Source organism: Myotis lucifugus, unplaced genomic scaffold (assembly GCF_000147115.1).
Source record: "Myotis lucifugus unplaced genomic scaffold, Myoluc2.0 scaffold_87, whole genome shotgun sequence".
Lineage (NCBI taxonomy): Eukaryota > Metazoa > Chordata > Mammalia > Chiroptera > Vespertilionidae > Myotis > Myotis lucifugus.
Window position 1 is genome coordinate 2,122,445 of NW_005871135.1, and position 12,860 is coordinate 2,135,304.

Genomic DNA, 12,860 nt, shown 5'->3' on the forward strand with positions numbered 1-12,860 from the left:
ATTTCCTCCCACAAGGAAAAATGGCAGTGTCGGTTGTACATTACATATAGCTCGCTTTCTCTTTCGCGTGTCACCTTAGCACCTGCACAGCAGAGACCTTTACAATCCATTGCATAGGCTCTCCCCGCCTCCCCCTTCACCCAGGACCTGAGGCCTAAAAAGCAACTCCAGCTCCCTCCACGCTCCTCCGAGGGCTGAACCCCTTCTTCCTGACAGAGTATAGAAGTAACAAACATGCCCCACGGTTTCAGACAGTCGCTAGAACGTGTTCAGTGTCCAACGAATGAAGATGTTTCCTGTCTCTTCGAATAGTAATTACATTTTACAAATTTTTTTTTTATGTACTTCGCTTGATTTTCGTCCTGTTACTGTTTGTACAACAAAAGGGAACGTCCCGTGGCCCGGGAGTGGCCGGTTAGCAGAGCTTGGCCGTCATCTGGTCGGACTGTTTGAGGATCTCCGTGTTGTAGAGGTCCAAGGCGTGGTTCACCCTGATGATCTCGCTGTTGGTCAGCTTCAGGCGGTGCTTCAGCATACAGGAGAACAAGTCCAGCTGGGGCTTCCCGGGGGCCACCGGCGGGGCCAGGCGGTTGATTCGGTCCCGAATATCCAACAAGAGGAGCATCACGGACGACGAGGAGTAGAACTGGCCGCCCTGCGTGTAGGACTGGTTGACCTGCTGCACGGCGCTGCGGAGGAGGTCGGCGTTGAACCGCAGGCTGTAGCCGAACACCTGCACGTCCGAGATCTTGATGTAGAACTGCCTCTTGTTGGGGTCGGACAGGTCCACGGGGCCCTGGCCGGTCTCGTTCCGCAGGACGGTGGCGAGCCGAGTCCGACTGCGCAGGTAGATGTGGACCGTCTCGAAAAACGTCTTCCACCGATTGCCCAGCAAGAGGGTCCAGTTGTAGCACTGGCTGTTCTGGAGGCGGACCTTCTCCCAGCGCGGGTAGCCGAACTCGCCGAAGGGCATGTTCCAGCCCTCCGAGTGGCTGCCGCTGAAGGGGTTGACATAGACGAAGAACATGGGGTCCAGGCTGCTGTTGCGCATCTGGCAGATGCGCATGGACATGCCGATCACCATGTGGATGAAGTCCATGCGGTTCTTGTTGCTCTTGAGCGTGAGGGACATGCGCTTGCGCCACCGCGGGTCGAAGAAGGTGTCGAGGCGGATCTCGTTGCTGACGAAGGTGGTGTGCACGTAGAGGCGCGAGTCCATCTTCTGCAGCAGGTACTTCAGCTCCAGGTCCTGGAAGTCCAGGTCGGTCTCGAAGCTGATGAACTGCTCGCTGCGCTCCGAGTCCACGTTCTGGGGCTCGCAGCGGCCGCGGTACAGCTTGTAGCCCTTGTTGCAGGAGCCGCAGAGCGAGATGTTGGCCAGGCTGCACATGGCGCAGCTGTTGTTGCCGCCGATGATGCAGGGGATGGGGCGCTGGCACAGCGTGGTGCTCCCGTGGCACACGCAGCTTCTCTGGCTCTCCAGGAAGGTTCCCCAAAACCCGTTCTCATTGCAGTAGAGAAGCGACTGCACCCTGGCCAGCCACTGCTGAATCGTCCTGGGGACAGAGGGAGAATGGAGAATGTTAGCCACCATGGGCAGGCAGTGATGTACATGGAGATGCCCTAAGAATGAAAGGGCTGGGGAGAACAGTTAGAATAGGAAGGGCAGAACAGTTCGAATAGGAAGGGCTCTGAATGGAAGTTAGGAGGAGGGCATTGTCAGTCCTTGTAACCCACAGGCCAGCTATAGGACGCTGGACTTTCCCCTGTATGTTCATTGTCCAATCCGTAAAGTGAAGGGGTTGGAGTACAATTCTTTGGGCCCTTTCTAACTCTTTGATTCCATTATACATTTGCCCCACATAAATTTGATTCAGAAAATTAAAATGTATAAATTCAAACACCCCTGCTGGATGACAACAGATTGAAAAAAGGGAAAAATCAGCAATAGAAAGCAGCTTTAACCTGCATCAGATGTTTCAACCCTCACAGATTCTCCCAGGTGGTTATATAACATTCAGCCTCAACAAAAACAAGTTATATTTTATATCACTCTACAGATGGCGAAGTGCTACCATACTGATGACCTGATATGATCCTGACAGTGGCTTCTCCAACAGGTAAGAAAGATTTCGTTACCCCCATTTTCCCAGAACTCCTCTCAACTCAGTGGAATTTCCATCACAGCCTGTATGTCTAGGTCTCCCTACCCACTGCCCCTCAATGCTGTGTAAACGATAGCCAACCTGTTGCCAAATTCCAGCCACGGAAACGTTCCAGAAAAGACAGATACTCCACCAGATAGAAAGCAACAGAATAGGTAAAAATACGCAAGGCAGCTTAGCGCCTCACTTCTCTCCTCATTCCTGTGCAAGTCACCTCCTGGCTGTCTTTCAAGCTACGAATGATTCCTTACACACGCCTTGTGCTTCTTACCCTGCACGGGGCACATTCACTCCCATTTTCTCACTTGAGGCTCACAACACCCTGGAACTAGCTGGAGTGGTGCTGGGCATCTCCCTCTCCTTCCTAATCATGCCGCCCACACTGGGCTGCAGGGAGGATTACATGAATTTTTATGTGAAAGCTTTGCCCCAAACCTGATAGGTATTGAGGGCTCGATAAAAGTTAGCTCTTATGATTCCTGCAAAGGGACTGCCCTGCTCCATTTTATACGCATGGCAATAGAAGCTCAGAGATGAAAGGACGGACTAAGTGAGCGAATAGAGAAGTCTCTTGGCTCAGAGCTTTGGCTTTTTCTTTTTCCATTAAATGTCAAGCAAGAGTGAAGAAAGCCCTTCATAAGGCTGCAATGGACTGTGGTGATGGTGATGATGACAAAGGTGGTGCATGATCCCCACTTTAGGAAGCTGGAAACAGAAGCCCTTTTGCATTGTACTGCCTGTGGGAGGGTCAACCATCATCTACTCCAGTGGTTCTCAACCTTCCTAATACCGCAACCCTTTAACCAGTTCCTCATGTTGTGGTGACCCCCAATTTCATTGTTACAAATTGAACATAATTAAAGCATAGTGATTAATCACAAAAACAATATGTAATTATACATGTGTTTTCTGATGGTCTTAGGAGACCCCTGTGAAAGGGTCGTTCGACCCCCAAAGGGGTCACGACCCACAGGTTGAGAACCGCCGATCTACCCGATCATTTCTATGGTTAAGCCACCATGGCCACGCTCAGGAAACGCCGTTTTGGCATTAGAGCCTAAGGTTAAAAAGTGTGCGTGTTGGCCCAAGTAGAAGCGAGTTCCGAGCTCAGTTCTGTAACCAGGAACCAGTCACTTCATGTCTGTAAGCCTCAGTGTCCATATCCAATGAGAATGATAAAGCCCATCTTCTGTGGTGGGTGAGAGGACTGAGTGAGATAATATATTTAAAGGCGGGAGCCCGGCATAGAACAATTATTAAAGAGGTAATAATAATAATACTCTTATGCCAGGGAATAAGCTGTTCCTTTGAAGGTATTGAGGCACTCGGGGATTTCACTATCTCTCTGGAGTTTGAGGAAAACCAGTTTTTCATACGGGACATTTGAAAATCGATACTGTTGAACCAGCTTCCCAGGATGCTGTGCTTTGAAATGAGTTGCTTATCAGCTGAGAGGAATGGAGGCATAATTAGCGAGCTCCTTGAAACTGCTCTGCCTTTTAAATCCATAGAACCATCCAGCCCCTGGCAATAAAACCCCCATCACATTCAGAACATGGGTTTTCTTGTCAGTTTCCCCTCCAGGCTCTAAGGCTTGCAGGGCGGGGAGGGGGGGACCTCCTTCCCTCAACATCTAGCCCAGAGACTGGCTCCGTATTAGTGTTTGCTGAGTGAATGAACAAAATTAATATTTTTGTTGTTTTTCATTAAGAATACCTACCTTCCCTTCTCCCCTCTGGACTGCAGTATTAGTTTTCAATACCATCCACCCACACAGCTCAGCCCCAGTCTCCGCTGCGTGAGACCAAGCCCATCCCAGCCTGGAGAACAGCAGCAGGCCCGGACTTCAGGCCACGCAGCTGGAATGCTAATGAGCTCTGCGGCTCCCACCTCCCAGACCAGAACATTGACTGAATATTGGCTATGAGTCATCCGATAGTTTTGTGAGCTGCGGGGACCCGACACACGTCTCCGATTGCACGGTTCCATCTGAGGAGAGCCTAATTTCAAAATGCCTCTTTCACATGGCCCACACTTGCCCCTGTCACTCCCTCTCCAAGTGACAGGACAGTACCCCATTTAGAGCTCCTCTGTTCCCATCTGCAAGGCACTCTATAACCCCGCAGAGCGCCCCCTTTCTCGTGTCTCATCATTGGGGTCCTTTGTCAGGGCCGCAGCCCCCACTCCTTGAATCAATGCTTGATTGTGGCTGAACTCTCGGAATCCTCAGCGGGGGGGACTGAAAAGATGAAAGTTCCTGGTCATGCTGCAACAGGCAAAGGGGCTAGTGGCGCATTAGGATTCCAGCCCAGTCTGGCGGGAGGGACTGCGGACAGAGGCCCTCTGAGGCGCGTGAGCGAGCGGCCTGGCACCTGCATCTCCTGACCTCAGAATAATCAGGAGGTTGTGGGCTGCATCAATGAAGGCATTAATGATACAGCGAGAGGACTTAGAAAGAGGCAGCGTGCAGGGAGGGGGAAGAGTAGGGAGAGAGGTGGAGCGCGGGGAAGGGTGATCAGGGAGGAGAAAAGGATGCGGTGTTGGAGCTGATGGGGGAAATGAAGGAGCTGGATGAGCAGACAGGGCAATGCAGGAGGCAACCTGGAGAGGGGAAAGGTGATGGGAGGAAATTAGAGTGGGGAGGACAGAAACAAAGAAATGCAGCCACTGTTATAACTCACGGAATATGGGCACTCAATGGGCTATGTGAGGGCGAGTGGTCCTTGAGGGAGGGGGCCAGATGGGAGGCAGTGTTACTATTGAGTTCTGATTCCCAAGGTCAGTGACCTTTCCTTTGCTTTTCAATAACCTTGAGAAGAACAAAACCAGAGATACAAGCTCATTCCAGTTTGTGTGTTTGTTCTTAACAAGCAACTTCCAACAATGAGGACGCCACCTGAATCAGATCACCCTCCTATCCCTTCTCCATCTGCAGCCAGGGCTCTCGGTAGTCATTACTGATGGGCAGAAACCCTGCCATGCTCAACAGAAGGCAGCACCCTAAGTGGGCCAAGGCAATCGGTGGCTGACAACTACGGAGCACTCACTGTGTACCAGGCATTGTGCTGGAGCAGAATAGCCAACCAGCTGCATGAAGACAACGAGGCCTGGAGAAGTGAGATAACTTGTCTCAAGTCACGAAGTGACTCCGGGGTCCCTAACTCCAGCACGGGCGAACTTTCTACAACGTACCACAGTGTAAAATTATGACAAGAGGCAAGCGAGAAGTGAGCAGGCCACAGAGAGAGAGATACATGGAACTAATGGAAAGTTTGAGCATGGAAAGGGCCTATTATCACATGCCTGGCTTCCTCTGGACCTGCCAGGATCCTTCTCCGCCATTCACAGATAATTGGAGCTCAGGACTAGTGCATAGGGAGAGGCTGGGGACCAGGGGTAGGAGGGACTAAGATCTATAAATACCACTTCCCCGGCTAGTTGGTGACAGCCTGCCTCAACCCTGGCAACAGAGGACGGCTTAATAGGCAGGCTGGAGGGAGGGGCTCACCAGGGCCTGACACAGCCCCACTGCAAGGCAGTCAGTTGGAGGCAGCGAGGACCAAGTTTTAAAATGCTTTTCTCTGTCCCTGGGGATCCAAAGCATCTTGCATTCGCAGCCAAAGCTGAACTCCAATACATCTACATCAGCATCTTTCTGTTGGATGGGGTTTCAATTCATTCTGATGGGGCCTGAGGGGAGGGAGGAAGGAAGAAGGGAGGGCAGGAAAAGGTGCTTTTATTTCTAAAGCCCACTGGTGTGTACCCTCTGAAGCGGCCTGGACCACAGAAGCGGAAGACCGAGACGCTACCCTGGAACTGTCCGGCCATCTCCCTCCTGCTCAGACTGAGCACTGAGACCTGGGTGGACCCACGTTTCTTCCGCTGCCCCTCTCTCCTCCCATCAGGCCCATGAGGTAGGACTCCCCGGTGATTTCTACTTTACTCATATGGCTTTGAAGGCCAGAGAGGGGCTGTGACTTGCCACGGTCACACAGCACGGATGTGGCACAGCAGAGCTCAGGATTTCTGTATCCAAACGCAGTGCTCCCTCACTTTGCCTGCTGTCCCTTTCCTACCCTCTAAACCCCAGAACGGAGGAGGAGAAGCTAGGCTCCGGGCCATGGAGACACCGCTGCTCGCCTGCAGGCCCTGTCGTTGCCTCAGCCAGGATTTTCTGGCGACATGACAGGTCTCCCAGTGACACAGCGTGGAGTTGCTCGTCATTGGAGGACGGAGGCTGTGCCACCCAGGGCTTCCCATCAGTGCTTTCAAAGGCACACACCTCCCTCTCAGAGCCACCTGGGTGGGAACCTCGGCTGGGACTCCTAATTCAAGCAAACTCCCTGCTGATTTTAATTGGAGGTTTTGCCTAAGACAGGAATGCAGCCTGGGCCAGTGGCATTTTAGGGAAGATCATACAAATCGGGTGCCAAGGATGGGGTGTGGGGAGGGAAGAGACAGACCTAGGCTAAAATAGAAACCTATAGTCCATAATTCCCATTGGCCTACCAGAAGTGTTTATTTAAAAGTGGAGAGGAAATGAAAAAAAAAATGGAGTTCTGATTTACTGTGTTATTTATGCCCTGTGCTTCATCCTTGGCGTGTCTCTGACATCGTAATGGGTGTCTGAGTGATTCCGTGAGACTCACAAAAAGTATATATACTCTGTAGACCTTTGGCTACACTGGGAAGACAAACAGTTGTTTTTAGGTTTCTGGTGATGTACTGTTTTTTGGTTGTGCGAGTGTGTGTGCATGTGCATGCGTGTACATGCACAAGCACGTGTGTGTTGAACAAATGGTGCTAATAAGAGATGCATACATCAATGGTGCCAGAATGCTTGGGGCTCAACCGAAAGCAGCCCGGGTTTATGGATGTGCTGTATGCATTATAACTGGCCATCGGACCCAATCTGTGTTCATTTTTCCCAGATAAATATGTAGCTTTTTAATCATTCCCCTCTTGAGTTTCTATCATTGCCTTAATAACCTGCTTTCCCTCCTTCTTCTCAGTTCTTCACAGGATGTCAGAGCCTCTGTGAACGGCTCAAGCAATAAGGAGAGGCCAAAAGAAGACTTCTGCGGTCCCCTGCCCAGACAAAGATGCTTTCTAGTTTGGTTTTGCGGAGGCAACAGGGTCGTGTCTGCAGGGGACAGAGGCGAAGGGTAGAGGGAGGAATGGGGAGAAGAGCAAGTAAAAATCCAATAGGGGACTCTTTCCAATTAGGTTGTCAGGAGCTTAATTGGGGAGGATTATGAAACAATTTTTGCAATTATACAGTTCTGTGTCTGCAAGAAGGTGACAGGCAGCATCAGCTACATATTTAAATGCAGCATTTTGCTGTGGGGCATGGGTGTGCTGGAGAAAGGGAAGGAAGGGCTGGCAGCAAGGCTAAAAGTAGCAGGTTGCTCCAGGCGGAGGGGCAAGACTGGCTCCTTCTTCCTGGGCGGTGCTCAGGCAGGAGAACCAGGGACTCAGAACAAAAAGCTAGACAGTGAGAAGGGGCTAACCCCGAACCACAAGAATGTTCTTCAAGGTCAATGATCTGGGCAGGAAGAAGGGTGACCGTAGGTGTGGGAGTCAGTTAAGGACATGCTGGACTCAGCCCGTCTACGATTTGGCCTTGGATAAGTCACTTCACCTCTTTGATCCTCAGTTTTCTCATCTGTCTCGTGGGGAAGGCAATGCCTACCTTACACTTTCGTCTTTAGAACTGAATGGGCAGAGCTGCTGGGAGGTTTGCGGTGAAAGGAGGTTCTGACTGGCCATTAACCATTATTGTTACTGCGGGTAAAGAATGCTTTGTTTTATCAGTGTTCCAGGTAAAAATATTCCTCTCCCTGACTAGAAAGGCCAGCTGATTACAGATTAATATCCTAGTCTCACTGGTTCCTCACCCTCCACAGTGTATAATGAATGCTACCTCCGTGATGCTTGAAGAAAGAGCTAGCGACGTGGGCTTTGGAGTCAGAAAAATTGGGTCTTGAATCATAGCTCTGCTCATTACTTAACCTCGAGCTAATTGCCTTTCCTTCCTAAGCTTCAGTTTTCTCAACCACAGAACAGAATAACAATACGGTACTTACAGGGTTGTTTTGAGGCTCCGATAAGATAATGTGTTAAAGCTTCCTACACAGTGTCCCCCATGAAAACAAACTACTGTGTTTCTCTTGAGCTCACATAGAAAACGGTTCCTTTGAAACAGGTAATTGTTGCTTTAAAAATCCAGGGAAATAGTTCAATAAATGTTACTGGGTCAGTTGAATATTGCTATTAAAACAGCGACAAGAACAAAACCTCTTCTTGACACCTCATCTCTTATGTACCCCCAAATCATTAGCAGATGGATTACAGATCGAAATGTGAAAAGTAAAGAATAAAAACAGTACCAACATCAACAAGACAGGGTTTAGAAGAAAACATAGGGGAGCATCATTATGATATTGGAGGAGGCAAAGGTTTCTTGACATGGCACACTATACAGGAAAAAAAATAATAGGGATAGGGATATATTAAGATTAAAACATATCGATCAAAGATACCATTCAAAGAGTGAAAAGACAACCCTTCCAGAATGTATTTTCAATGCCTCTAGCCAATCAAAGACTATTTCTAATAGGTAACTCCTGCACTGATTGGCCGCTGGGGCTAGTCAAAGGCATGTTATGCTGCCTGGGGTTTGCCACCCCTTTCTGAGTTTCTTTAAACCACAGCAGATGCAAATATCACAATCTATAGTTATCTTGAGAAGGTTCTCACTGAATTATTTAATAAGTGTAATTTGTCCTAGAAAAAAACACATGCCTACAAATTAGTAAGAAAAAGATAACCAAGAGGGAAAATAGGTGAATGATATGAATAGGCACTTCCTCAATGAGGATATTTGAGAGGCCAATAAGCACACGAAACTCCACTTCCTTAGTCACCAGGACCATGCCAATTAAAACTGCAATGTGACACGATTGCAGCAGGATGGCTAAACCCAAATAAAAATAGAAAAGATGGGAAATACCGAGTCTTGGCAAGGATGCTACCAGCGGGAGGGAAAATTAGTTCAGCAAATTTCGAGGAAAACGAAGTATCTACTAAGGAATCTACAACATTGAACCTACAAATACTCTTCCATCCCAGCAATTCCGCTCCTAGCATGTACCCAACAAAATGTATATAGGGGGTCACCCAAAGACACCTGTAAGACGACAGCGCTACTCATCATAACCCCAAACTGGAGGCTATGAGAGTGACCATCAGCAGTACAACAGACTTCCAAAAAGAAAAAAATATTCTTGACTATAAATGAGCCCAAACTACACAAAACTACATGGAGGGATTTCACAGAAGAATGAAAAGGTGAAAGCAACCGGACACACAAGTCCATTCTGTATAGAAAGAGGCAAACCTGAGCAGGGTTTCTGCCGGGCCACACGTGTGAATTCCTTTTGTGCACATTTATGTTGCTGTACGCTTAGGATGTTTTCATGTTCTATCAGTAATACTCCCATAAAACATTTACCCCCCAAATCATCCTTTAAGGTAAGTGGAATACTACTACTAAAATGTGATACCTTACATTTTTCACTGTTAAACTCTATATTTTTATGTCACCTTTAAACTTCCTAAAGCTTAAAGTGTGGTTCCATAATTTATTTTTTCCTTCTTTTTGTATTGTCTAAAGTTTTACATATGTCTCCTTTGTCCCCAGTTGACCTCCTCCCAGTGGTTCCATAATTTTGACCTTCACTACTTTTGTGTGTCATGGGATGGGTGGAGAGGGTAATCTGGATCTCATTTGAACGATATGAAAAACAAGGCTCAGAGAGCAGAGTGACTTACTAAAGGTCACCGGTGGCTTCCTGTGGCATCACTAAGACTAACTCACCCGTGTGAGGGTTTGCTGGGGCCCTGTTGAGGTTCGAGGTGGGCGGGCTGGGAGGTGGCTCTGGAGGAGGATAGGAAGGAGCTATCCACAGAAGCAATAAGGACCCAGCTCTATTTCTCTCTTTTTTTTTTGTTCTTTTGTTAATCCTCAACCGAGAATATTTTTTTCACTGATTTTTAGAGAGATAGTGAAAGGGAGGGGGAGAGACAGAGAGAAAGACACAGCCATTGGCTGTACATGCCTGAACCGGGGCTGGGGATCAAGCCTGCAGCTGAAGTACATGCCCTTGACCAGGAATGGAACCCATGACCTTTCAGTCTGCAGGCCAACACTCTAACCACTGAGTAACTGACCAGAGCTAGGACCCAGTTCTATTGCTGACTGGGTGCTCTGAGCCTCCAGATTCTATTCTGAACAGGAAGCCACTTCCAGGCCCAAGGGAAGAAAACGTGCGCGCACACAACCACACACACACCCCACAACAACAACAACAACAACCTAAAAACAACAAAAAATCATCTAAAGATGCTGATTTTCTTGCCCTGTGTCAGCAGATGAGCCAACCGCCCTCCTTGCTACATGTGCAGAATGAGAGACAGGCCTGGTGTTGCATCGCACAAACCCTGCCCTGGTCCGGGTCATACACCCTTGGGTGGCCGCCGGGTTCAGCCTCACTGGCTGCAATCTGTTTACCCCAATAAATAGAAAAGCAATGCCAAAGCCATTCTTAGGTAAAGCGTTGTTGCCCCATGGTTAGGAGGACACTTGAAAGCTCCTATGACTGACAGCTGCCCCCAGCTAGCCTGGGGCTTCTTGTGGGCTTTTACCTCTTCCTCAATAGGACAATTTAATACTCACTTAAAATAGGTCTTTGTCACCAAATGGCCACCCTCTCTCCTATCCTCCCCACCTCACCCCATCCCACCCCCCAAAAATCAGTACATCAGGGACTATCAAAGTAGCAATTTACTCCTGGAGAAACTGTGGGTTTAGGATGGCAATTTCCAGAACACTGGAGCTAAATGATGCTTAGACAAGCCTGGTCCATGGGGAAAAGCCTAGAGAGGTGCCATGACTTGCTTGTGGTCACACAAGTGGTACCTGGAAGCCCTTGGCGAAGGCCACCCATGTACACTCTTCATTCTCCCCCCCCCAGCCTCTCCGAAAGGGACGGCAGCGTTTTACCTGGTGACGGTGCATTGGAGAAAAGGAAATATTCACACTGTCCAAGGACTGCTGGACCCGGGCTCTAAACTAATTCCAGGAGACACAGTGTCACTGTGGCACCGGTCAGAACAGGTGCTCAGGGAGGCCAGGTGATCAATGAGCGTTAGCGAAAGTCCTCTCACAGTGGGTCCAAGGATTATTGCCTGTAGTTTGCACGTGGCTTCCAGAATGCACACTTGGAATCATTCCTTAATTGGAATCCTTAGGAACTGGCAGAATCGTCTTCCTTCCCACTTCCGGTATCCACACTCTACAGGTACCCACCAAATGATAAAATAACACTGTGGAACATTCTCTCCCGTTAACCAGCTTCCAATAGAATAAAACAACAAAGTGTGCCCTTAGGTTGAGGCATGTGGCAAGGGGCATAAACAAGATAAATCCACTAAACCACAATCTTGGTCTACAGGCCAATTTTCTATTACAAAATGCTTCCTCGCAGGTCTCTGAAGAATGCAGGCCCCTCTGTCCTAAAGTGTATGGTAATGGGAAAATATATGAAAGGAAAACCCACTCTGTGTGGCAGGTGGACGCGGATCTTTCCACATTCCTCCCTCAGGCATAGGTCTATATTCCTGACCCTTGAGTCTGGGCAGATTCTACCACTGCTTAGAACAACACAAGAAGGCAGACACGATTCACACAGTTTATGATGCAGATCTCAAGAGACTAGCAGCTTCCACCCCCCTTCCCCTCCTGGAAAACTCCCTCTTGGAGTGCTGAGACCACTTATAAGCAATCTGACCACCTTGCTGGAGTGATCACTTGGGAAGACCCTGGAGAGAGGGGTCCGCCCAGCCGAGCCCAGCCTTCTGCCGTCTCTGCGAAGGCAGCAGACAGGTGAGTGCCGCTTTCTCGGAACCTCCAGCCCAGCCCCTCTGCCAGCTGAATACAATGAGCGCCTTCCATCAACTCCATGTGTAGAAGAACTGCCCGGCCAATCCTGGCACAAACTCCTGGCCCATCGATCATGAGCATAATATAATGACTGTTGTTTGAAATCTCTAAGTTTGGGTCGATTTGTTATACAGAAATAGATATTCAAACTACTACATACAATGAGCCCCAGAGAAAACTCAGGATCTCTCTTCCCCATTCTGTTCCTACAAGGCTACTAGTAAGTGACTGTACTAGGCAGAATTCTAACATGGGCCCTCCTTCCCCAAGATTCCAGGCTCTGCTCCTCAGGCTCTGTGACTACGAAATCCCTTCTAATATGGCACAGCTGACCTACATCCTGGGGTGATTAGCTAAGGGGATCTAAAGTATCAGAGGTGTCCAGTTAAAAACAGGGTTTTCTCTAGCTGTTGCAGAAGGAGAACTCTGAGAGATCAAGCCTGAGAAGGACTTGCTGCATCTTTGTTCCTTTGAAGATGGAGGGGTACCTGGCCAGGGACCTGAGAATGGCCCCTAGGAGCTAAAGGTGAACCTTATCCCACAACCAGCAAGGAAAAGGTGACCTCAGTCCTACAACCACAAAGAACTGACTTCAGACAACATCCTGAATGAGCGTGGAAATGGGTTCTTCCCCGGAACCTCAACGTCTTCGTTCCTGCCTGTGAGACGCAGGCAGAAGGTCCAGCTACACC

General features: G+C 48.9%; 1 protein-coding gene across 1 annotated transcript in view; it reads right to left on the minus strand.

Annotated features, from left to right (window-relative positions):
• Positions 1-251: 251 nt before the first annotated feature.
• The window catches only part of BRINP1 (BMP/retinoic acid inducible neural specific 1), a 146,879-nt gene continuing 134,270 nt past the window's right edge, over positions 252-12,860 (minus strand). The window contains exon 8 of the mRNA XM_006091086.3: positions 252-1,556. Coding sequence (XP_006091148.1) covers positions 416-1,556 — 1,141 coding nt within the window. The 3' untranslated portion in view covers positions 252-415. The remainder of the gene's footprint in view (positions 1,557-12,860) is intronic.